Raw genomic sequence first — 27,969 nt, 5'->3', positions numbered from 1 at the left:
AAAACTGCAAACAAGACAGTGTTTAAAATACATCCCTTCTTTATTTCAAGAGTAAAAACATCATACAGAAAAATTTTATATTATATAAATGCAATCTACAAAGGTCATGAAATGAATGATTTTTTATCCTTCTTACCTACAAGCAACACTTCAGCTTGAAAACATTTAATAATAATCCTAATAGGAGTAAGAATAGTAATAAGAAAAAGCTCAAATAAAAACATGTAATTGTAACTTCAGCCAATAAATATCCAGTCCTCCAGACATGTTGCCATATTGCTTGTAACAACATAATGAGAAAATATGAAAATGAGTAGCTAAAAAACCTCTATGATTATAGTACACTCTTCAAACCCCATGAGGATGTAAACTAAAGCCAAGTGAGCTGCACGACTTTGAGGCATCTCAACCACCAATCCTTTGCAGCCACTGGTCGGCTTATTAAATGAAACTACATAGAATAAATGTGTGTGTGTGTGTGTGTGTGTGTTGTGTGTGTGTGTGTGTGTGTGTGTGTGGTTTCTTACACTTTGAGATTGCACGACTGAAGTGTGGCTAGGTGTATTTTGTCTGTGTCTGTCTGTGTGTCTGTGTGTGTGTGTGTGTGTGTGTGTGTGTAGGTTTTAAAAGTTCATGATTAGAGTAGAAAACCGTAACAGTTTCACTAAAATGTTGCACCCAAATGGTGAGAAATCAGATACTTCATGTTGATCTTAACCAGCAATTCAGTAAATATACATGATGGTGTGTGAGGAGTTTGCTCGTGTTTGATTGACGGATTACAAAATGTCACTCACTGGTGCAGTGCTGCCATTACAGGAGATCTAATATATCACCTCATACATACTGTAATGTAAAATTATAAAAGCCAGGTATGGTCTGTTTCTCTATACCCACCCATATTTACATATGTACATTAATTTACATGTTCTATTCTACAAAACTGAGATTTACCTACATGTCTACTTTTTCACCCCAGGACCCAAACGACAGTTGTCACCCTATAACTGTCATTGGGCTGCAGTGTCATTGAAAATGCAACAATTATATTGAATTTTAGAACATTTTTTCTTCATAATACTTTCTGTAGTGCTACTGTAGTCTTTAATCAAGTGTCATATGACCCAAAATCATTTAGGTTTTTATCAGATCGGGTCTGTTGGTAATGAAAGGCATACTCTTAGTTCATACGGCACTTGGCTGCAGACAGCTTGCTTCGATGTTTTCTTCTTAACTCACACACTTATTGTAAGAATGACAGTTGCCGTTTGAGTTTTGTGTCTTATATCAGTTATGTAATGCACAGTGTCAGAGTGAGTTCATGTAGATGTGTCTGTCTACATGTGGAATATGTCACATGTGTTTTACCCCTGTGTCTGTTTTTTTTTGGTTTTTGGTTTTACATGGAAGCGCAATAGCAGGGGTTAAGAGTTTGTTTTTTATCCAAACTTCCTATCTTTGATTTCTGCCTCTCATTCTTCTTTCTACTGTCAGTTAATGATAATTGGTCATTTCAAAGCTACAGAAGAAATCTTTCCACTCTGTCCCTGTGTGTATCCAACAAGCTTTTCAACACTGTTTTGGGACAGTGAAGCAGCTCGAGTTGAACTCTTATGATGGTACATCTGTTACATCTGTAAAGTACAATATTTCTTTACATAATAATAAATACAGTTATGTTCCTCTTATTGCATAACTAGATATGACTTCGTTCAGCAGGAAGTGGTTCTTGTGGTCTCCTGGAGTCAGCTGCGTAAAGATACCTTCCCTGCTGTGAAGTCGTCAGCGGATGATGAGGTCATCTTCAGTGAGGTAGCATTATCGTACAGCGTCTCTCTGTCTCTTCACCTGAAAGAGAAAGTGAAAATGTCAAGGAGGAAGCACATGGAGGACGTGAGCGACAGAATGAGAGAAGGACTGAAACACATACAACCAGATTTCCAAGTTATTATGATCACTGAAACATTTAAGCCATTTCTTATCAAACTGATCTCATTAGTCCTCATTTTGGCTGATTTTGAAGAAGAATTTCCAACTCACCCCATAGAGCATGGTAAAATGGACAGATAATTTTCACAGTAGGCAGGGGTATATGATTATTGTAATAATGCTGACTCATCTCTGACTAAGAACAGAGAGTGTTGGCACACGCTCATGACCAGTCAGCTGGAAACAGAAGTAGCTCATTTCCAAAATCATTTTAGAGGCACTCCTTAGTCAACCTGATCATACTGTTATCCTAATTCCAGTCACACAGTCTACACAATTCAGTGTTGGCCAGAAGAACTGTTATCAAAAATCAGCAGGAAGAGAGAGAGAGAGAGAGAGAGAGAGAGAGAGAGAGAGAGAGAGAGAGAGAGAGAGAGAGAAAGAGAGATTGTACCTCCTGATGCCTGATGATGAAGAGAAGTGTTTCCCACCAAACAGGGAGTTCCTCTGCTCCTGGGATGATGTCTTGGTTTCCATGGAGACAGGCTTCTGCTCGGGAATTTGAGCAACTTGAAATCTGTAAATTGAAGAAAAGCTATAATCATTGTTGTGCTCGGGCATGGCAAGCGTGGTCATATGACTGCCAATGTAACAGCTAGAAGTCCTGCTTTCAAATGAAAAAAGTAAAAGCACAGAGGTAAGAACAAGCACTGCCAGTTATATTATTATACTTTATCTAATTAGTAAACTTTTAAGCAGCACTTTATTTTAGCTAATTGAGGAAAGGCTAATTTGAAATCATTTTTATATTGTTGGGTTCTTCAATCAGGAACAATGAATCATATTTTATACGACCATATGTTTTGTATTTCAAATCTTTCAATATTTTGATTGAGCAACTCTTTCCTACTTAAGAATTTTGCACCAGTTATTTCATTTTATCTTAAATGAAAATGTGAAAAAGTAACAATATGTTTTCATTGCATGTTTCAGGTCAGTTGTGTGTTGGGTAAGAAACAATATGAATGAGTCTCACCTCCCCACAGACAACACTGTCAGCTCTCCCTCCTTCTTCTCCCTCACTTCATTCCTTTCTACTTTTTCCTGTACAGTATTTGGCACAACAGCTGGTGTAAGGGTGTCGACACACACTCCCCCCAGCAGGGGGCTCTTCTGCTGGTCGGTGGATGTGTCCAGGGAGGTCAGGATGAGGGTCTGAGGGGGCTTCAGGGGATCCTTGAGGGAATCCAGAGGAGGTATGAGAACGGGGGGCCATTTTCTCTGAGCGCAACGGGAGCAGCGGTAGCCATGTTTGGGGGCCAGGCCAGACAGGCCAGAGATGGTGTGGAGGTGGGACTGATGGGGGCAGAGCCTGGGGAGGGAGCGGAACGGCGAGAGGGGAGACAGCATTGGGAACCTGGGAGGAGCAGTAAAGGAAGAGGAGGGAGGGAACAAATGATAAATGATTCAAATATTGAAAAATTTCAACACAGGAGAAACAAAATAAATCTGTGTGACACTTAAGTGAGTGAAATTTAAACCTTGAATAGGTAAAATTTCTTATGCACATCTAGTATTCAGTATATTAGAAATTAAAACTCATCATAATTTCTGAAAACGCATATATATCCTGACACACACAATATCCCTCATCTTGGTCGTAAACAGTATATATCTATAAATCTATATGAAATTTTTGTACTAACTTTATTAGTCTAATTTACTAAATGCTAGTCTTGTCAGTCCAGACCATTTATGCAGATAGTTAAAAGTGGGGCTGCCCCTTTTGCTTAAATGATGTGTAAAGGAAACTGAAATGTTAAGTTTTATTTCTTCATGTTGCGCTCTGTGCATGTTCAACCAAGGCTCTTTAGTTTCTATCTCTCCATTGTTCGTTTATGCAGAGAAAGACAGAGCGAATGAGGTGAATACAGCTGTGCGTCCCTGTGTTATTCTATTGAGTGAGTGACCTGTAGTGACCCCAGATAACCTCTGAAAAACGTACCATCACACACACATACAGAGGATTTGAAAGCTTTCCAGAACTGTGTGCTTATCGAGTGTGTGTGTGTGTGTGTGTGTGTGTGTGTGTGTGTGTGTGTGTGTGTGTGTGTGTGAGAGAGAATGTTCTCGAATCTAAAGCTCACATGTTTCAGCATCCCATTGAGCAGCAGCACACTGCCAGAGGCCCCTGAGACCTCTCACTATTGTAGATGTGGCTCACATGCTGCAGTGCATCGGATCCAGTTACCATCATATAATATTGAGAGATAAGATGACTCTGTGGGGGAAACTGCAGCGCAGCAGCTCAGAATGGAGGGAAGTTTGGACAATACAAATGATTCCTCTATGTCTTCCATCACAGACAGTCTTCAGCAGAGTACCGTGGTGAAGACTGTGGTATGAAGCAGTATGTTACTGGGCTTGTCAGATTAACTACTGACTACTTGAGCAAATTTAATGACAGCAACTTATGGCCAAAGTTCCAACCACAACCACACTACTTCAAGCTGTGTGACAGCCAATGAACTCAGTGACAGAGTGTTTAGGCCTCATGACTCAATACACAACTGTGTGAGACGTTCACTTCAGCCATGTGGGAGTGACTCAGGTCCATGGCCTGATGTGTGCTACGTGGAGCTGACTTTTGAATACATTATTTAACTTCATGTTTATAGAAGAGGTGAAAAAAAGCTGTATTATATTATTTAAATGTCCAATGTCTTGTCATACTTTGGATGAAGATTTATTTATTTTAACAGTTTTTTATTCAAATTTTCAATTCAAGTTCAATTCACCGTTTAACATTGGGGTTGGCATAAAGTTGACATGAATCAGAATCAAAGGCATAGCTATATTTACTGCAATGTCACCTATGTGGCCCAAAACCTAAAAATTAATTTATGAAATTAAAAAACTAAATTGTTGTTTATAATTATACACAGATTCTCCAAATACAATAATCATTTGCTATTTTAAGTTACATTTTTCATTTAAAATGGACTTTTCTGAACACTATATGAAAATAAACAATGATTGCTAATTTCAATTACAACAGGAATGTAAATCCACAATTCTGGATTAAATTTTTTCGATTAAACTGTTTTTTAGATTTAGAGAACACAATGGATATGCATAGACTATAAAACCTATACTGTATGTTTCATACATGTGCATCTGATAAAGGCCAGGTCTGATGAAGAGCATTGCTGAAAAGGCTCATACAAATCTTTTGTTACAGCCTTTTATATACAGCATATCTACTGGGACATTTAGCACATTCATGTCAAAGGTGGTGCAAATCTAGATTTATATAATTGTTCTGTCTGCAACAATCAAATCTGTCATTGTAATGCCTCACATGTTTAATGTTAACAGACCAGATGTGGCCGAAGAGCTTTCTGCTTTCATCTCTTAACAGCAACGTTCTGTTAATAACTATAGGTGAGGTAATTCTTTCCCTCTCTTGGTCTAAACATTCTGACATACACACAAACACCCATACACAGCTTTTTTTTATTAGAGCCTCTGAGCAAGAGCCTTCCTCCAAATTTTTCACTGCCTTTCTCCTCTCCAGCAAACTTTCCTTGCCTTCATGCAGGAGCAACATGACAGCGCAAAGGTACATGATGATTTGTAGGTGTGTGTATGGAAGTGTGTGTTTGTGTGTGTGTGTGTGTGTGTGTATTGTCATACTTGATTGAGGAGCTTTTGCTCATGGCCATCTGTTTGCTCTCGTACTCCAGCAACAGTTCCTCCAGTGCAGCAGCATTTTCTGAAACAGACACACACAAATACTGTAAATTACTGTAACATTCATCTTTGGGCTTATTGGGAATTGATTGGGTAAAGTTAATTTCTCTGGGAAATTTTCAGGTACAATGACATGACTAAACAATTCAGTGTGTGCTACACCGTCATTTATCTTCTAACTGTTGTATGGATCCTACAGTAATACCCAGCAGATGCATATTCCTTACTTTGTGATATATTAACACAAACTGGAAACATTTGTCACTGTTGTAAATTGTATGAATGTGTTGTTGGCAATGTTAAAACTTGCACTTGCTGATTATCATATCTCCAGTCCAAGAGCTTAGCTAACTTTTGTTTTACAGTCTGGAAACACGACTTTTCTCAGTTTCTAACGTCAACTATCAATCCTAGATGGAAAGAAAAGGAACTGCTGAGTAGGCAGCAATAATAAAAAGACACGTCTTTGGTTGTGTGTCATGTGCTGTGACGACACTGTGGACTTGTGTTCCCCTCTAAAGCCACAAGGAATGAAATAACTGCGACCACAAGCTTATCAGTAACATCACTGTTGGTATTCACTTGACACGTACCTTTCTTTTCCGTGATGAGGCGAACCAGCACACTGATGGTGTCTTCATTCAGGTCATCAGATATGTAGGGACAATTGTTACCTAAAGCGAGCAAATGAGACAGAGACAGAAAAAAATGACCCTTTTTCAATTATACAGCATATTTGCATTTTAGGTTCTGGAGTTTTGATCCGGTGTATTACCATTTTCCTGCACATTATTACATACAAATAGCACAAATACCAAACAATGTCATAGGCATATATTTACATGTATTGAAAAATACATAAAATAATACATTTGTAAAAATAATTTGTTTTTTCTATATAATATGGTGTGTTTGAATGCTGGAAAATATGTGCTAGAGGTTCTTAAAGAAATATAACAATATACTGGTAATGTGCACTCGGCCCATGCATATACATTTTAAAATACATTTCAATGTAAACTCAGTTTCCAGTTTTTACCTAGCTAAAAGAAATATAGCCTAATACGACAGTAATACAACAGCACCTCTTCTGTTATGTAGCCTACCTAATAAACTGACAGCTCTTTATATAGAGATTGGTTTGCTTTAACTCGGTATTACATCAGCTTCACTGCGACCTGTCAAAAAGAGACTAAATAAGGACGTACACTTCGCAACTTGCAGAGCCAGCACAGTTCACACTGTGCATGTCACTGCTGGAATATTGTGCCTCGGTACACGATGGGACTGATAGGGATGGATGTGGATGACTGAACAGCAAAGAATAGATATGCCTCCATGGTAACCCCCACCCCCTCACCCGACCATCCCATAATAGCACAGCACAGAGAGGCAGCTGAGAGGAGAGCGATGAGGACGTGGGGGGTCCAGAATAGCTCAGTCAGCGATCACGCTCCATTCAGCACTGTTGGAGCACACAGAGCTCTGTGTGTGTGTGTGTGTGTGTGTGTGTGTGTGTGTGTGTGTGTGTGTGTGTGTGTGTGTTGTGTGTGTGTGTGTGTGTGTGTGTGTGTGTGTGTGTGGTGTGATGTACCAGACCGCCAATGCAAGGTAACTTTGTGTATCTTTGAATTAAAGAACAAAATGTGCCTGTATAGATTGCATTTGTGCCTATGTGTTGTGAGTGTGTGTGTGTGTGTGTATTTTTTGTCTTTTCTTGCATAAGCAGTGTTAGGCTGTTGTTAAGCCAACACAATAGCTCTGTCTCCACATTGGCTGTTGCTATGTGAGGATAACGGCATCCATTTCCCAGTGTGGCTGTCATTCTCTTCTATTTATTCCTTCAACAAAGTCAGACCCATGTGTTCAGTGTTTCATTGTCAGCAGTCACTCACTTTGTTTTCAGATGGGTTTATTCAGTTTAACGTTTGAGTTAAAATAAAAAAAATAATAAATCACTTCATGTCAACCCCCCAAGTTTAATGTAATCTGAACACTGCAGCAACTAAACTCTACACTTCACTCTGCCCTTGTGCCTGCACAGACTGAGCTTCATTCACTGTAAACACGAAGTTGCAGCAAATTTGACTCCAGCACATGAAATTCTTTTTTCCTCTCGACCCTGCGTTTGCCCTTTCTGTTCCCCACCCTCAGCTCTCCACTAAGTCAAACTTTTCTCAGCTCTGCATAGTCAGAGTTATCTCTGCAGAATCTGACTTTAGCCTTGCCGAGCTGGGCCTGGCCTTGCTGTAATTCATCCCTACGGGTTTTCCCCCTGACTGGAGATGATGAGAAAAGTGCTGGAGTAAGAAGTTTACCTCTAACCTTTGCTCGGTCAGGACTACAGCAAGCAGACAGACAGACAGACAGACCACTGCAACAAGGATTGTTACATAACAATGCAAGGGAAAGGGGGTGAGAGTAAAGTTTTCCCATGGGGCACCTGCAGTCTTCTAACTTCCTCTGACACACTGCTTATGCCTCTGTCCTTTATCTGTCTTAGTCACACGAACACACACACACTTATCTCTGCACCACTGAATCCCCACTTAACATTGACACTGTAAAACACTATATTTAACTTTACATTGAGGTTAAATTTGTGCCTCTCGCTTATGAAAGTGATCAAAATACACTATTGTTAAGTCAATCCGAAATAATTCTCAAACTTACACTGAGACATGTAACTTTCCATGACAAGTTAAGAGGTTTCATATACAACACATGTTGCGCAGTCGAGGAATTGCTACCACTCAAACAATGGGACAGAAGAAGAAATCAGAAGGAGAGGAGTGTGGAGAAAGAAACAGGAGACATAAAACATGAGGTGAGGACTTGATTGAATTATTGATCTGGCTGGGAAAGGAGAGATGGATGGATAGTGTCATGTTTAGATGAGAAACTGTAAGGGTGTTTGAGAGCCAAGAAATCGGATGAAGGGAGAGTAGAAGGACAGATAAAGAGCGCTGCAGGGGGATGGGAGTTCAGGGAGTTTCCCTTTAGGTGCAGGGACGTCTTAAGTTTCACAACAAAGCACTTGGAGAGGAGGGGACCAAGGCAACGCTGAAAACAAAAGGCAGAGATCATTGACCTCTGGCGGCCATTGCAAATGCCTCAAACCCCCCATCATATCTGCATACAGGCAGGTTTTTTATTTAGATATAATCACCAAACCTGTTCCAGATCCAGATCACCCTAGCCTCCACTAAATGCCTATGGACCAAGAGGCATAAAAGACACAAATTAGTGGTTGTGGCTGAAGTGTTAGGAACGGAAACTAAAAAAATCTAGGATCTGGAAGAAAAAGAGTAACGTTCTCCCTGTAATCATCAACACTGAGCTACCAATGAGTCATCCGATACGCTCTGCAAAAAAGCTGAGTTGCTATAGTGGTTGCTATGTTGATGTAATTTCTTGTACTGCAGAAATTGTACATTTTAAATTACTCCTGCCCACCAGCTTTTTTTGTGCAGATGTGATGAGTTTTTGGATGTCACCTATACTTTGTTTTGAGTAACTGTTGTGTTTTAATCACTCAACTCAAAGTTTTAATCGTGACACCTACAGTAAATTGTCCAAAGCCACAGGTGTTGTGCCAGTGTCAACAGTTTCTTGATGTGTGAAATCGCTATCAGAGGTTCTGATCTGTTGAGGTGGCAGCTGTGCTCTGACGCCCAACATGCCTCACAGCACGTATGGCTACATGGCTGTCGTACAGCTTTCCTCTGAGCCTTGCGCCATCAGGTGAGTGAAGGAAAAGCCAGCTTAGCCTTTAAATCTACTTATGTTTACGCACAAAATAACTGTAAATCATGTATGCTGTCTGTCTGCTGCAGTGGAGTGAAACTGATACTGATACCCCTTAGATAAATCATGGAGTGGTGGGTAATACCTGGTGAGAACAGTATGTAAGTAGGGCAGAAAAAAAAGTCTATTTGTATATACTGTCCAGTGGACCGGACAGTGACCTAAGTGTAATGTATTATTTATTTAACTTGGTGAACTTTCATGTAACCAATGCATATGTTTGAAACAGTGTATTTCCCAAAATTTCTTGCATGAGGCAATCAAGTGAACACGATAGCAAGTTTGCAATATTTGCTGAACTCTTTCTGACTCACATTTTGAGTTTGTGCAACTGTAAATTAATCCAAGCACCTCATGACAGGCACAGTTTATCAAAATGTCTCATGATTTACGTGGAAATGTACCAGGAAGCCCACACGTCATTGTGGGTCCTGATCTACAGTTTAAAAAAAGCTGCTTTGAGCAATGCTACAGTAGATAATATTCCCCGTGACCTTAGGGTTTCACCTGCTATACAAGCCTGAGAACCAGTTAGGTACAGTACATCGTGTACAACAAATACATAAAGGAAACATGGGTGTACTTCATACATTGTGCGCACCGCAGTTTACTGCACAGAAAAAGAGGAAGAAAGACATGATCTGTTAAGATCAAACCAGTTAGCACTGCTACACATGAGTTGTCACTTTATGAGAATCGATCTCTAAACTCAAAAGAAAAACTGATTTCTATTTGGGTCAAAGGCTGAAGGTCTATGAAGAGTCCTCCGGGACATTACGACTATACACTGTTACAAAAGACAGGAATAAAGAGCACTCATATTACTCTCAGACTGTGCAAACCACAGGGAACGGGTGTGGCAACTCAACACTTGTTTCTCTGCTTTATCCCTCTGTGTCTGTCTTTTTTCTCTCTCTAAACTCTAGTTTTCCATTTACTGATATCTACTTCTGTTTCGATTAATACCCCCCCACATCCTTCTGTCTCTCTTTCTTCTCCTCTCCTCTGTCTCTCTTCATACTTCTTTCTGTGTTTACTCATGTCAGTTTCTCTCTGACATCAGTCAGACAAGTGAGTTGATGGGAATGCTTTTTTTCCCCCTTTTCAAATAGGAAAATTACAAGAATAACAAAGCATGCTTAGAACAACACAGCATGCGTGACATGTAACGACCTCTGTGAGGTCAAAGTTCAAAAAGATAAAAGGCCTACCATGTAGGATTGCGTGCAGTCACATCATAGACATACATGGACTGTGGCTGCACACAAAGACACTATTCTTTGGCTTTGTCCTGACTCCTGACAACACTTGACCACATTGTGTGCATGCTTGTGTGCTAATTTGGCATTTTAATGCACAAGTGTGACAAAAACCTGGACATAAAATGCTAGTTACAATAATCACTCTTCTTGCTACCTTTAAAACTTTTTCCTTGTTCCTTTCATTTTCTTTCTTTACTCTCTTTTGTGTTGTTTCTGCCAACGTATCCCTCTCACCTTCTTTCTGGGGTGTGGGGGTCTCTTCATCCCCTCCCTCCTTCTCAGCCGTGCAGCGGTATCCCTTCTTCTTCAGGATGTTGCAGATGAGGATACCCAACAGGCCCATCACACAGAAGATGGGCACCAAAGCAAAAACAGCATACTCTGCTGTCTTCTCCTCAGCGCTGCGAACCACCGTGCCGTTAATCGGTCCTCCAGCACCAGCGGAGGGACCTTTACCCACTGTGCGAACTGTTCTGACATGCAAAGCGTCTGAGAGAGAAGAAAGGAGAAAAGAGATAAGAGAGAGGCAGGTGGTAGAGCTGATTACAAAACTAAACTGAATAATGGATTTGGAGCATGTGAATGCAAAAACATTTTCAAGAAAGACAGGCACACGCTGCAGGAGCATGCTTACTTTTCACACAGGAACTCTGGGTGGAAACTTCCCCTGTGGCAGTGGACTGAAACCTGCAAATGGAAAAAGAAAGAGGAAAAAACAGCATAATTAGAGACATGGATGAGGAGGGAAAAAAAAGTGAGGGACTGTTTTACAATGAAAGAATGAATCAGCGGTTTTAGCCTGTGGCATGTTATGTTCAATGGTGCTCAATGTTGCCTGCCCATTGTGGGGAATGACGTACTGTATGTGTGTGTGTGAGCGCGCGGGTATTTTCTTGTTTTCTCGACCCAGAGAAAATGAAAGGACTTCATTTAGACCAAATAGAAGTTTACGAGGTACATGTTGGAGCAAATCCCTTTGAATGTCAGGCCTACAGTTGGATTGAGCGGTCAGTGGATTAACAAGCAGACAGGTAGGCCGCCAAAGAGACATACTGCCAGTTCTTACCCAGGCAGACAGTCCCCACAGATGGCATCTGAGGTCGCAGTGCCAGGGGTTGCAACATTTCGGCGGAGGATCTTGCAGGAGGCATGTGGACGGCAAAGTTCAGAGTCGAATGCATCTGAAAAGCTTCCAGTTGAGCACATTTGGCATCGCACTTCCTCTGTTCGACTTTGGATCTGTCCACAAGCCTGGAAAGACAGACAACAATTCTAAACTCAAGCAGAAGAGGCTGCAAAAGTACAAAACGAAGCATCTGTCTGTCAAATTTTAATTATAAGTCCTGACTCTCTGTTGACTGAAATCAAAACAATAAAACCATCTTTATACTTTCACATAAACATAGAGTGTTCAACAAAGGTAAGTACAAACAGAAAGTCTTGGTGTATCAGTAAGCGCATGTTATCTACTACAACTTCATAAATATAACCTGCAACAAAAGAGAAACATGACACACCTTGACAAAAATCCCCCTTGAGTTATGAAGTCATGTCATAAATGTTTGAGATAATTTAAACGTGATTTATGGAAGCAAACAACTTGATTCATGTTGACTGTGGTGACCACACACATAAATTACGAGGGAAGAAAGGAGATGCATTCAGTGTACGATTCAAGAATAAACTCTGGATCTAGTTAGCTGGAGGATAATTAAAAAACATGGGGTGAAAGTTTGTAGTGTCTAAAGAGACAATAATGCATTAGAAAGAAAACAAAAGCATTCAGTAGCAACAGATATTGGAATAGCAGACAAATAATGCACTAAAGATGTCGCTCAAATTGTTGTTAATCAATTTTGTTTCAGTTTATAGTCTCACCTTGGAGGGCTCCTCGCCTGCAGGGCACTGCAGACACACGCACCCTTCCCCCCACCGACACTGCACTGCTGCAGTCCCACCACAGCCAAACACCTGGAAGAGACACACAGACACACAGACACACAGACACAGACACACAGACACACAGACACACACACACACACACACACACACACACACACACACACACACACACACACACACACACAAGTTCACGAGTCAGTGGTTTGCAGTTAAATTGAGTGCGTACACACACATTGTAAATCATGATTTGCATGCCACCAGGTCTTTCGGGAAACCAAATTTAATCTTAGAGTAACACACCTACATCCTTAAAAGTGCACAACACTCACGCAAACCAAAAAACACAACACACACATGCACATATCTACCGTGAGAAGGACAAGAGCTGAGCAGCAAAGGTGGTTCCTCATCTTCTTCAATGTATTCTTCTATGTTCATATGATCTGAGGCAGACAGGAGAATAGGGGTTAACCACATTTTAAAACATGATCACATCCATATATACAGCACAGTATATAGGTGTGCAATGTACACTGATATTCAAGGCTGTCACTTCAACCAAAGCAATTCCTTTGTGAACACAATCTGTTGACCTTTCAAGTGCCAAGAAATAGATGACCATGACATATCACGGCACAACATAACTCAATATAACTAGTAACATCACAACACATGCCGGCCTTCTCCTTCTGTCACACACACAAACAACCACATACAGTCCATAAGTATGCACACTCACACAAAACCACACATGGCAAAAAAAAACACCTGAGTCATTTTTGTGACTATATCCTGAGCGTAGTGGCTCTCGTGACCGGGAGGTAAGGAGCAGTTGCATATGCCGTAAATAACATTTACCATCAATCACAACCTTTTTATAGATGGGAGTGAATGGACCAGGGCTTGTCTGTGGCTATTTCAGGCCTGTAGGTACTCACATGCATATTTAAAGCAATTATCACGCTGCAACATATTCATTTGCCAACATGTGCTGACTTTCTCAACACTTGACATTAGCAGCCTCTGGGAGTATTTCCTGAACTTTAGGTGAGTCACAAAAATAAAATCTTCTTAAGGGTTTATTGTGCAGAACAAGTGTTTTTGGAAAATTGGAAATAAAATGAAAGCTAAAGCTCAACCAGGACAGTCTTCTAGTTGACACTCATGGGTCATGAGTTTAAATTTATATACCACAAGCTACTATACTGTGTTACAGCAAAACAGTGCTGTCATGTCTAAAGTTAGGTATTTCAGTCGGAAAATATTTGACAGCTTATAGCCCACATAGCTTAACTCCCTGCAGTGGACACACTTACATATTCATATACACATAGAACAAGTGGCTGGCAAGGCATTTATTACTGCTACTACTGATGCTTCTACTTAATTTCATGGACTGAGATGAAATCAAACCTGAGGTCACTTATCAATTAGAAATTCTTGTTTTCATCATCGTCTTTTTTATAGCATCATGACACTTACACCAGCTATTTAGTAGGATATACCAGGATTGTGTTGTATAAACACAATGACTATGATATAGTGTCACATTAAAAAGGCAGCCGAACAGAGTAGAGCAGAGTAGTCAGCATGATGCTGACTGAAACGTGCCGAAGATTACGGTTCAATTTCTTGCAAATGTGCTGAAGTTTAAAGAAATTACGCAAAATTTAGTTGGTCAGAATCCTATCCAGAATTCGATTAAAAAAAAAAAAAAATCATGTTTTTTCAAACTAATGTAAAAATAATTTGCTGTAATCACAACTTCCTCTGTGTGCACTACAACACTAACTGATAAGATAAAACAAGAGCTGAGCGCTACGCTCTCAGTTGTGGCCACAGTTACAGGACTGTGAATTCACAAAGGACTAGACTATTTGTGGTGGAGATTTTACTTTCAAAATGATAGACATGACACATTCACACAACATGAAAATCATTAGCACAACTTCAGTCCTTCAGAATATAGTGAATATGAATATTTGACTATGCCAAAGATTGGCAGCGCAATGTTAAGAATGTTTTTGGTTTGTTGCCTACTTTTCTCCCAGGAGGAGAGAATATAACTGACTGGTCGGTCCTAAATAGGTTTGTAAAACAGCCACTGACCGAAGCAAAAACACAAGAGGCATTTGAGATATGTCAAACAAAAAAGAATAGAGGGAAAAGAGAGACAGAATAAGGATGACAAGAAGGACAGAGGAAAAGACAGGAAACTGATGGAATGTATTGGAGTAGTCAGTCACAGCAGACCAAAAGTAGAAAGTAGAGAAGGAAAGAGCAGGAAGAGGGGGGATTGGGGGTGGAGAAAGACAAAGAGAGTATATGAGACAAAGAAAAAAGAAAATGTGTTAGAGGAGAAAGATAGAGCAGCATACTTACCCCAGACTTGCAGCTGAATGACACAGTTGCCGTGGCAACTCAGCGAGGATGCTGTGTGTACAGCTACAAATGCTGAGTCAACACCAAAGTCAAAATATATACTCTAACTTTCCTACGGCTGCTCAAAAGCAACAGAAACACCTGATCAAAGTTGTACTTGGTCCAACTTTGACAAGCAGCTCAAAGGTAACTACAGGGCTTCACAACGAGAGATTTAAGATTAAAAGTCTTGATTCGACAAAGATCTGCAGGGTAAGACCAAAACTCAACTAGAAAAGTTACACAAAAGTGACACAAAGGTCAGACACACATAAATTTGTGTAGCTGAATGAAGAATTCAGTGTACCTGCCTGTGTCTTATACTGTCACTCTGACCACAGACACACCCCTGACGTCCTAAGGACATGCCCCTTCTATCACAGCTAAAACAGTGAGTGAGTGTGTGTGTGTGTGTTGTGTGTGTGTGTGTGTGTGTGTGTGTGTGTGTGTGTTGTGTATGTGCATGAGGGGTGAGGCTGCTTTAATGCAGCACTTCACCTTTGACCACACAGCAAAACATAATGTTTTAAACATTAGTTAGCAAGCAAATCTACCCTTCTCCCCTCAAACCCATTCATTCTCTCACTATGTGTGGTCAGCACACACGTGCACACACACACACACACACACACACACACACACACACACACACACACACAAACACTCATAGCACATCTATACAGCATATTCCTTATTTTATATGTGCACTTAGTGGTGGTGATGGTCTTGTGCACATTATCTATGCATTCATTTATAAAAGGTACTTGTTCATGCTGGTGACACACACACACACACACACACACACACACACACACACATCTGGAATACCATAACATTCAGCCAACACTAAGCTGTGCCTTATACAAACAAGAAAATAAAAAATGTAACGAGTTTATGATTTTGGTCCGGCGAGGCCCTCATGCCAATGACAGGCTTCTGGAGCATAATTTCAGGGAGGAAGTGAAAGATAAAGCGAGGATAGAAAAACCACTAGTTCGAAAAAACAACACAAGGCTGAAGGGCAAGGGCTGATCAAGCTATAGAGGAAAAAAAGAGAGAAGAGAGAGAGGGGGAGAGATGGAAAGAAGAGAAAGTGGCAGGGAGATTGCTAAAAACTTCAGCCTGATAGCATGATATATATAGAGGCATTTGTTAAAATGCCATACAGACCAGAGCAAGAGGCTAATTACAAGTCACACATGCACACATACATATACACTTATACACACATGCAAACATGCACCCTCGCACACACAACACACGACACACACAGCTGAAAAAAAGGAAAAGAAAAAAAACGATCAATAAAACGACAATGATAGAGAGAGCAAAACAAAAATGGGACCTACAATTAAGTACCTCTTTTTTTGGAAAGTGTCAAGTAACAAATTGGACCGGGTTAGAGGGGTTGAGGAATGTTTGCTTTCCACAGAGAACCTCAGTTGACCTCCAGAAGTGCAGCCACTGAAACAACTGCACTTAAACTCCAGCAGAGCCAGAGCAAGGTGAAAGTGATTTATGGTGTGATGGATGCATTTGATCCAAAATCATCATTATACAGCAGCACAATGTTTTTCAAAGGCTGGATTAAGGACCTTTTAGCTATTTATAAAGTTATGCTATTGCTATATAGCTAACATTAGCATTAACAATTTTTATTAATTGTTTACTTAAAGGTCTTGCGAAGAGCTTCAGCCATCGCTGTATTTACCATACGAGAGGTTATTTAACGCCCGCAGAGCAGCACTACTTCTTCAGGGCAGACCGGATGCTACAGTGACTTGCAACTTGCGACAGCAAACAGCTGATAATGCTAACGTTGGCAGGGTCGCAATAGCAAAACTTAAAAATAGCTAGATTACATTTTGCAACAGTAAAACTACAGTAAATGCAAAGATATTTGGTTAAAGCAAATTCATTCAGGAATTGTGGAACAGCAGACTTTGTCAGCTATTTCACCTGCTGGCTACGCATAGGTAAAGAGCAGCAAGTGTATGCCACAGCAACACATTCAGCGAAAATGTGCCTGAAGTACAAAATCCATGAGAGAGCATGTCCAAAAAGGATGTTCAAAATGTGCCTGCTGTCTAACCACTACTTTCAGAAGTCAGCCATTCACAGCCAGGCAGTCCAAGCCAGCGCTGTCTGCATGTGATGCATTTGCATTTAAATCCAGTTAGGCTGAGGTTTTCCCCACAAACCCACTACAGAAGTGACCACCACACGTGGGACTTCCACTGGACCTACAGGCACATGACCGCCCCTGTATCCACGCTGGGGCCTTCTCCACCTCATATACCCATCCTTTTCTTCTTTTCCTGTATCCATCACAGTGTTACTCAAGACTCGCAGCAATCCAGAATCCGCTATGATCCTTTTGTCATGAACATTACATTTCTCCAAGGTCAGTGTAGTTTGCGGTAGATAACTGCAGTATATCCAACACTGCCTACATACTGACAGTTGTTGTATGAAGTGGAAGTAAAGGAGAAACGAAATCACCCTTAAATTGGACACATATGTGAGCTGTATTGAGGGACCATTAATTAGACATAGCTACATTCTGAGGGGTCACAAGCCAGAAAATGTGGGAAAAACTGACTTAAAACATCTTTCAATACAGCACATTTACATAATCCCACTCAAGGAAATTAGAGTTACGTTGTCTGCTTGATGTAATTTTTATGTCTCTCTTCCTTGAACTCTTCCTTGTGCCCTTTCCATCTTCGCTTGCCTGTCTGAGCTGTCGCATTTTATTGCATTTGATTGTTTGCATGTTTCCTTTTTTATAACCCAGCTTGCTTCACGCCTGCTGCACTTTAGCTTGAAGGCTGCAATAAGATGGTGAGTATAACTGCAGTATATCCAACACTGCCTACATACTGACAGTTGTTGTATGAAGTGGAAGTAAAGGAGAAACGAAATCACCCTTAAGTTGGACACATATGTGAGCTGTATTGAGGGACCATTAATTAGACATAGCTACATTCTGAGGGGTCACAAGCCAGAAAATGTGGGAAAAACTGACTTAAAACATCTTTCAATACAGCACATTTACATAATCCCACTCAAGGAAATTAGAGTTACGTTGTCTGCTTGATGTAATTTTTATGTCTCTCTTCCTTGAACTCTTCCTTGTGCCCTTTCCATCTTCGCTTGCCTGTCTGAGCTGTCGCATTTTATTGCATTTGATTGTTTGCATGTTTCCTTTTTTATAACCCAGCTTGCTTCACGCCTGCTGCACTTTAGCTTGAAGGCTGCAATAAGATGGTGAGTGAGTTGAAGGAGCAAGAAAGAAAGAGAGAGAGAAAAAAAGAAAAAGAGGGAGGGAAGATGAGAGTGGAGGATATAGCAGGACATTAACACCTCTCAGAATACCCCTTATATACAACCATTTTATGTGAATGGACGAAAACAACAAAACATGATAAAAAGTCAAAAACACCTCAAAGTAATGGCAGAAGAGCGTGATGACTTTTCCTAAACCGTGTAAAATAGTAATTACCCAAAACCCACGCTGCTGTTGTTTGACACATTCAAATAACAAGTCACGACAACACCAGATGACCGGTCACATTTTCTGTGTTGTTCAGGGGACCTAAAAATAGCAATAATAAAGAAGTAATGGCGAAGGCATGACAAAAACATGGACATTATTCTATTCTGTGGTGGTTTTTTGGGCGAGGACCGGAGTCACAGCTCATGTATTTGAGAGCTTTTTCTGGCTCCTTGATGTCATGTAGCTGCTTGAGCTGAGAAATCCTGCTGGATGAAGCTTTGAAGGAACCACAAAAGAGGAAACACAAGACTGAGTGGAACTCCGCATCTTTCAGTTTGAGGTGACTGAGCAGCAGAGGAGATCAAGGTTAAAGCAGGTTCAAGCTGCCACCTTATTGGCTTCCAAATAATGAGCCATGTCTGTCAAGCCTTTTTATTTTTAATGCCAGTGTCAGGTCTACAGGCACAAAAATACATTTTAGTCATGCTTACATATCTTCCATATTTAAGTTGGAAGACTTAGAACCAAACCTCTGCAAACAATTTCTAACAGTGAGCCATCTGCTGACTCAATGGCAATATTGATGGGTTGTGACTTGAAACAGGATTCTTGCGTTACTTTGGTAATTGAGACCTCTGGTTTGTTTTTCAGACTGAGAAGAACAAAATGCTAAAATGAAAGGTAAACTGCCTGGCCTAGTAAACATTCAAAGTCCTTGGCTTAGTTAATCAAGCCACATAAAAAATTCACCAAAGTTTGCACAGTGTTAATGCCTTTCTATCCAGTACTCCAGAAACTCAAATAAACCCATTCCAGACTTTTTCAAGAAGTAAAAAAAAAAATATGTTGTGGTATTTTGCTCTTATCAAGCATTTGTTAGTAGACAGCAAGATGAAATTTGGGGGTGAAAAAAGGAGATGAAATGCAACCAAAGCCTCAGACTTAAACCAAAAGCATTGCCGCTACATTCAAGGAAATTTATTTTGATATGCATTAAAATGCCACCAGTGTATTTTCATATAGCCAAAAATTTAAGCCACAAGAAAGCCCAACACCAGACCAACCTGATGAAACCTGATGCTGGTGGATTACAGTCAAACAGTATTTTTCCACCGCATGGCACGACTCAACTCAACTCTATTCACTTTTAGTACCAGGTACTTCTTTTTCCACTGCTGATAGTATGCCCACAAAACTATCGTGAAGGCAACTTCATCATGACACACACACAAACAACAGAGCAGGTGATACCAAAAAAGTACCAGGTATCAGGTATTATGCCTGATGGAGCCTGAATTTGCTCTAATAGCAGTTATAATTCTTTTTATCCTGTCAATCCTGTGATTGGGTTTTAATCGAATGTCCTTTTTTAATTACAGTCCCATACTTAATCTTAATTTCAGGCACAGTCTCTCTTTATTTTGAGGGAAAATACATTGAATCTGTGTTAAATTAGCCTATGCATTGACAGTGAATTAATGACAACACAGAAACATGGATCCTGCGGTAAGACAAGATTGAAACAACAGCTTTAAAGTTTCTCTATTCAAAGAGTCCACTGAACAACAGGGAAGTTCAGTCAGCCTAAAGATTTATCATGTACTGTATGCAGTGACTAGGTTTCATCCCGTCAATAACTACAAGTTTACACTGAGCTCAGCACAGCAGAGATTGGGGAGTGACTATAATAAACTTCCACACGAAGGAAACCTGGAATCTGAGGCTACAGGTGGATGCTTGGGCTTAGAAAATGCTACATTTAGCAGCAGCAGTATTTGCAAATCTAAGAGTGATGTCCCTGAAGTGACACAGGAAATGTGCAGTGTGCTGCAAAGTGAAAACTTGGACAAACTCACCAAAGCACATGACCATAACCTTTCCTGAACCCTGGGTAGTTTTACTTGCTGAATCTTAACCAAATGAGATTTGTGATCATTGAAACGTATAGTATTTGCTATCTCATACTATACTATTGTACTGTATGTCATATTTAGTGTAGTAGGAGCAGTTGCCTGCCTGAACTGGTTTTCAGGCTTCCTTCAATTGCACAATTACCAAAGTTTTAGTTAAACTTTATAAAGACTAATAATAATCTCCTATAACTTTATTTTAACTAGGTTTGGCCTAACCATAGACCAGGTCAGGTTTACAGCTTTTTGGTTCTTTGTTCTTCATACAGTCACACAGAACTAAACAATATTGTTTTGTTGAGCCCTGAAAATATTTTACAATATGAATTATGATGACAGTCAACATAGTCATCATCCTTTTCTAAACCTTTACTTAACTGAAATATCTTCAGAGTTTTATAGGTGTAGTGATGCATCATCAGCGAAAGACATAAGTTCAAAGGATTACTCGCTGCTCTTCAGGTTGAGAATTCCTCCTTAGTCGTAGGCTCATAAAACCTTTTAAACATCCATTAGATTATCTCAGAAATGCAATGTCACCAAGCGTGACACAGGGTTGTTCTTCTTAATTCATGAAGAGTTCTAACCTCTAACCATCTCTGAGGTGGATTTCCCCATCCATCATGTGTTAGAAAGTCACAAAAAAAGGCAACGCCAAGTTCCCGTGCCGATAATGGCTACCTATTAAGCCAGCTAGGTCACATAGTGTGTCCAGTCTTAGGAAACACCTCGTTGTGATGCACATGAGAATAATCTTCCAGCCAGAGGAGTGAAATGAAATACAATAGAAAAGAACTGAGCCGGCAAAAAAAAGGTTTAAGGTAATTATACTCCATTATCCATCAGACATTTCGTGGACCGAGAGATAATGTGCACGTGTATGACAACGACGCGATCGGGACAACCATACCCTCTGTTTGACTTAATGGAGGTGCCCATTATCGGCAAATGAAAGGCTGATTTACGCCAACACTTTCTACGTTAGTGCTCAGACAATGTCTCATTATGGGGAGCATGTCTGATAACTGTGCAGGTGTTACCTCTACACACACATACGTCTGCAGATGCATTTTTCTCACTGCCTTTTTGTGTCTGTCGTTCCTCCTTTATGTCCTTGGGTTGACCTGATGCCAGTCATGTTTTTTTCCAGTGGAACTGTACACCAGCAGAAACTTTATGGGCCTCTCCTGTGTCTCTGCTGCACACTGTCTGTCAGACATCACTATGTTGGAACAAGAGACGTGAGAGAGTGGAGAGGATGAGAGGAAGAACATGCAATAAGGTGCTCAGTTTGTTTACAGCTCTGCGACACCGCCAGAGTAGTAGCACTACTGCAACCGGAGATCCCAAAATGCAGCAGGGCAACTCTGCACTGTCCCAATTTCCCACAGCCACCACGAATTGATGTGCATACGAAGAAAAGAGAAATGTTTCCTTTCCCTTTGTTCATGAGAAACAGATGCCACATCTTATGGGAAGTCATAAATTCAAATGCTTCTGGCACAATCCCTGCTACAGTTGTGTTCCTAACCAACTGTTCAGTTGCTTAAGTGACATGAGTTTTGTAGATGTAATTTTGTACTGATATTTGGAAGTTACGTTGAAAATTTGAAAGTCTTTTTTTGGTTTGTTTTTTTTAGTAATTTAGATTTTAATGACTGTCTCATTACAAACAAGAATAATTCTAAAAACAGAAAAGAGACAAGGACACTTTGCTGTTCCTTAACCCAGCAGAAGCCACCCAAAACCAATTCTCCAAGCTCTCCTTTAATTCTTTATTTTCAGTGTTTTAGGCTGTCAAAAGCAGAACAAGGGAGAATCAAAGTTGTGAACATATGTGAGACTAGGCGTTTTTTATTTTCTCTTACATCACCACCATCAACAGTGGATGTAAATCAAGTCCTTATGTCACCAACACCTTAAATTATACTTCACAGCGCATACACATATAGCAGGTCTTTATTAAAGTCAGCAGCATGCATGCACACTATAATTAAACAATTTCCATTTTCACACACACACACACACACACACACACACACACACACACACACACACACACACACGTGTACACAGTGTTAAAAACAACACTTTCAACATGTCATCTCTATTTGTTGAACAATACAGAGGATTTAGTTAATGACTGTTTTAGTCACTGGAAAAATCTACTCCACCATGTCTCAGAAGTTGAGCTCAGGTAAAGAAAACATGATTTTTATCCCTCGTCTGAGCAGATTTTCTCCGTTCTCCAGTTTTTCTCATTTCTCACATTAATGGATGTCTGCTGTAGGTCAGTGGGTCCAAAGACAGACATTCCCTCTTTGGAGAAGTGGATGCCAGAAAGAGCAAACACTGAGAATTTTAGCCAGGCCTCTGGGAATGTTAAATATGTTAAACAACTCCATATGTGTACCGAATGTACTGTAATCATTATATGTGAAATATGTGAAAGCAGTTTCTTAGAAATTCCTATGGATGACAGTGAAAAAAAAACATATCAGCAGATAAGCAAGGAACCATGATTTTGCAACCCTGCAGTTTGCCCCCAAAATGCAAACCCAACCACAGACACGCACAATCACATCCACATATATTTATGGATCTAAATATGCTGTGTTTTGAGTTGTATTCAATATCTCTATAAAAGTGCTGCTACAGACGAGAGGTCCAATTTCCTGCTTTGTTGGCTACATTGTCATTACTCAGCGGTTGTTTTGAAACGGGGCATGTCTGTAGCACTCCTCACATGAGGGATTGTGTGGATCCTCTCCAAAACATGACACACACACACACACAAACACACACACACACAACCACACACACACGCGCAAACTCAACACACATGCACAGTCACTCACTTGTGCCTCGTCACAAAGAGATCAAGCCGGACATGCTGGTGTGTGATTTACTCTGGCAACTGAAAGCCAGCGATTGGTTACTGGCGCGTTCAGATAGCAGATTGTGGTTGCTTTCAGATTTCCTCCCCCACAGCCGGCCTGTGGGGGTAGCGAACGTCTGCAGTCTCGTTTTCCTCTTTTCTTAAAATTTATTTTTAAGACTGTGGCATTAAACAGCATACAGTAGGGAGTGACAGGCCAGATGGAGGAGACAGAGGGGAAAGGTCGTGAACTCAGGCCAAGCAGGGCGAGATTACCGCCATCTGCTTTTCTTCTGACTGGACCAAATCTCATTAAATGTGGCCGAGCAACCATTCAAGGTGCAAACCACATTACAAATATAGCGTGTCAATATAATGTATGAGCAGTGATGGAAGAATTTACTTTGTTTTCTTAGATAAAACTTGGAATACCATGCTGTAATCAAGTAAACCTACAAGTGAAAGTCCTGCGTTGAAAAACTTAGCAAAACATCAAACTACTCATGTACTATGTAAAAGCTGTAGTTGGTCAAGTTGGGACTTATTTTAACTGCTTCATATACAGGTCAATCAATACAACAAGGCATCACATTGATCATATGTTTATATATGTAAAATCTTGTTGTGGTGGAGTAGAAGTCAAAGCAAATCAAATAATCACCAACTATTTTGATGATGGATTAATTGTTTGTCATTTTTTTTAAAACAAAAATGTTAAACATTCCTTGGGTCCAGCTTTTCAAATGTGAGGATTTGCTGTTTTGATTTTTCTGACAGTAAATTAAGTAGTTTTAGGTTTTGGACTGTTGGTCAGAGAAAACAAGAAAATTGAAGGCATCACATTTTTTTTTTAAACACTTCATAGGGTGAACTGAGAAATAATTAACAGATAAATCAATAATTAAAATAACTGTTAGTTGCAGCCCACTCAAGTAAAGTGCAGGAACCTAAAACAGCATTTGAGTAAATGTAGTTAATTACATTCCACCACTGTAAATGCCTTATTGCATAATCCATAATTTTTTTAAAATGTAATTTGGTCCCAGCTAAGGAGTAATACATCCCACATGTATGTAGCTGTAACTATAACAGCATTCTTTTTCCTTCTAGCAATAGTCTGCAGGGAAAACACAATTCACAGGAAATTAATAGCTAGGGATAAATTGTGGCACCACAGTATGAATGTCTGTGTAAAATACAAAAGAGCCGAGACATCCGGGAAGTGACGCCCTGAGTTTGAAAAGAATGAGCCCCACTGACAGAAACCCTCTGCAGCATGACTTGCAGTTTGCTGACTTACTATAAAATGATGAGAGTGCAGCAGGAGCATAAGCAGACAAATACAGAAACACAATGGTTGTCCTGAGGAAAGTAACAGGAAAAACAGTGAACAGGATACTGCTGTCCACCAAATTCAGCTTTCCCATTAAGAAATAACTTAGAAATTAAGACTCAGTGTCTAAGTGCATGTATACTATAAGTGTATGTCAGTGTCAGGAGAGCGCGTGTTTGCATGCTCATGCCAACGAGCAGGTTTCTGTCTTTATGTCCCCCTGTAATTATCCCATCCTCCACCAATCTGCGTGTGCAGAGTGCTGAGCCAGCTTGGACCGGGATCTGCGGCCAGTGCAGTGGGAATTTCTTTGGCACAGAGTTTCCTGGCTGACATTGGGCACGGGGACGGAAGAGCGTTGGGCGGCATTCCCAACTACTCTGGTTGAACGGATGGACAGACAGATGACAGGATTGATGGGGTAATTAAAGCTTAGCGGAGTCTTTAACTTCCACATACACACATGCTCGAACAGTGCAACAGGCAGTGCATTAGTCTATATCAAAATCCCCTGATAATCCTGTTATCAGCTCCAAGCTACAACATACACACTTCAGTCTTTCTTCCTCACTCCATCTTCCTCTTCTTTGTCTTTTCTTCCTCTTTCTCCAAACTTTCTACTATCATCATTCCTTCTTCCCAAAACCATAAATACATACAGTAAATGCTGGGTGGGGTAGAGTATAAAATGGGGGTTAAATTTGGCTCAGTATAAATCCAAATACACACTCTTGTTGCTGTGCTTGCGCACATGTTTGTGTGTGGGTGTGTGTGTATAATTACAGGTGTCAGTCTTGCTGCAGGTAATTAACGCATCAGTTGAGCAAAAAATATGATGAACAAAACAAAATATGACTTTCTTCCAGAAAGTTGCACATCTATACACTAGACCGTATATGTTCACCGAAATGATAACTCATCTGTGTGTCATTTTGTGGCTAAAAACATGTTATAATCCTGTTGGGAACTCTCTCAAATGTCAAACACACAAAAGCACCGCAAAACGCAAAACTGTGCAACAGTCAGAGTCTATTTAATTCTTAAAAAGGCTTCTAGCACATTATTGTCCTTTCACAAATCTGTGAAATCATGCAAACTGACCTGTGTAGTTATTTTCAACTAAGACCAATATACTTTTGTGACTATAATGATATGATTGTGCTGTTTTAATGTTGTTTGGAGAAAATAAACTATAATCTTTGGAAAACATATTTTCTGTCTGAAACCTGGTCCAACAGATGGCAGCCATAAACAGCTCTGTGCTTTTTAGACCAGTTAAAGAATATGTGTTCACTGGTTGGTTTTATGAGTTTGTGAACTTTTGCACCAAGCCCTCTCCTCTCTGTTCCACTTCAACTCCACTTTGGTGACAAACAAATAAATTATATATTTGCAGAGCCAGTGTATAAAAGAAAAAAAACAAGCCAAAAAAAAAATTAACAGCAAATTCATTAAAACATGCTTTGGCCAAACCAAAAGAAAGCCCTGCGATATCTTTCAACATCTGCCACCCAGAACAAACACATACTGTATATAGACACACATACATTGAGTTTTTCCTACAAGAGGACACGAAGGACTGAAAGTGCTTGACCGGAAACAGGACGTTTTATAGCCTATTTCAGTCTGTCTAAAAGAGGCAATATCAGAAATTTTAAATGGTTTGTACGTTGAACTCTGTTCACTTGGCTGTGACTAGACAGTAGTGATGAGTAAACTTTGTAAAACTTGTAAAATCCTTCCTCAAAGTGACAGCATCATAACCATGTAGATACATGCCAGTGAAGCTGTACATGGCCCTCTTCTGGTGGAAGTGTGTGCATGTGTGTGTGTGTGTGCGTGTGTGTGTGTGTGTGTGTGTGTGTGTGTGTGTATGGTTGTCTGTGAGAGAAGTCGAAAGCCTCTTATTGTTACAAGCGTACAGGAATTTGGATTCGGACAATGGAAGCTCTCTGCCAAAAATGACAGTCTCATCTTGGTGCTTGTGTAAGTGCTCGTCCTCATTACGCAGCAGTACATCCTGCCAAAACCTCAGCAGTATGGTGTAGTATGTGATGGCTATGATACACAACTTAAAAAGAGCAGTTGTGAGCAAACAGACTGCAACAGATAAAAGTGTGAGGGACACACGTCAATATTAATACCACACACACACACACACACACACACACACACACACACACACACACACACACACACACACACTTCTTCTTTTTAATCTCTATGCATCATTCTTTTACAGTAAGTATGGCTTTTGTTATATGCAATGTGTAAGTTGGTTTGGACTTGACTGGTCAGCTGGCTTTGATGTGCATCATCCATATAATAAAGGATAGTTTGAGTTTGAAAATAAAGCAAAGCCAGCTACTCTTCACTTCATTAAAAAGAGAGGAGGAGGATCATACTACCAGTGAGGTCATCACGTACCCATGATAGTGCGTCAAGCATGCACTCACTGTCATTAGAGAGCACTGGTTCCCATGGTTATTATAAGTCTATTAAATGAACAGAATTACAAGTGTTCGGTTGGTTATGGCATAATAATCGGAATAATCCACTACGTTACCAAAACCAGGAGCTGGCAAATTCTCCATAGGCTAAATGCTATCGTTAACTTTTAGTGACTAGCCTATACGAACATCACAGCATAATGCTAGGTCTGTACTATGAAAGCCACAGCAGATAAATAAAACATACAGCCACAGAACTTGCGCATAAACACTGACAAACTAAGTCAATTTGTTCATCTAAAGTCTTGAGCCATAAACCAGTTGAAACAAACTGCTGGAACTCCGTCCAGAAGTATCTATAGGTAGGTTATCAGTAGCTCATGTGCCATACCGTCCCCCATAAGGCACACGAAGGCATATGAACACTTACCGCCGCAGGCAACTCTGGTCATAACGGTCGGACAGGATTTGAGGCGAGAAAAGCTCCACACGAGTCGGTAGTGACTGATGTAACTTAACTACTGGCTTCAGCAGACATTCAGACAGTTACTACAAGGTGGAAAAAAAAGTTATGGGACTTACCGGTTTGGTGAATAAATATGGTTGAAATCAGTGTTCAGAAGCGAGCATCATCCGTTGTAGTGGAGTTGATAGGTGTAATTAAAAAACGGCGTGAGGATGGATGAAAACCACAAAGCCGGTTCACGAGGTTCCCCCTCCCGCTGTCTCTTTCTCTCTCTTTCTCTCTCTCTCTCTCTATCTCTCTCTCTCCGGCTCCTCTGTGTGTCTCTGTCCGTGTGTATGAGTGTGTGTGTGTGTGTGTGT

General features: G+C 40.3%; 1 protein-coding gene across 1 annotated transcript; it reads right to left on the bottom strand.

Moving 5' to 3' along the window:
* Positions 1-27: 27 nt before the first annotated feature.
* Positions 28-27,918, bottom strand: relt (RELT TNF receptor). Its single transcript, XM_056373224.1, has 11 exons — positions 27,727-27,918; positions 13,022-13,096; positions 12,630-12,722; positions 11,818-12,002; positions 11,386-11,438; positions 10,986-11,240; positions 6,276-6,356; positions 5,626-5,704; positions 2,966-3,346; positions 2,384-2,506; positions 28-1,848 (listed from the first exon to the last, which is right to left on the bottom strand). The coding sequence occupies exons 2-11, from the start codon at positions 13,061-13,063 to the stop codon at positions 1,845-1,847; spliced, it is 1,296 nt and encodes a 431-aa protein (XP_056229199.1). The 5' UTR covers positions 13,064-13,096; positions 27,727-27,918; the 3' UTR covers positions 28-1,844.
* Between the last annotated feature and the right edge of the window lie 51 nt (positions 27,919-27,969).

The sequence above is a fragment of the Seriola aureovittata genome, chromosome 4, assembly GCF_021018895.1.
Source record: "Seriola aureovittata isolate HTS-2021-v1 ecotype China chromosome 4, ASM2101889v1, whole genome shotgun sequence".
Lineage (NCBI taxonomy): Eukaryota > Metazoa > Chordata > Actinopteri > Carangiformes > Carangidae > Seriola > Seriola aureovittata.
The sequence above is the reverse complement of the archived record's forward strand: the minus strand, read 5'-3'. Positions and strand labels throughout refer to the sequence as shown.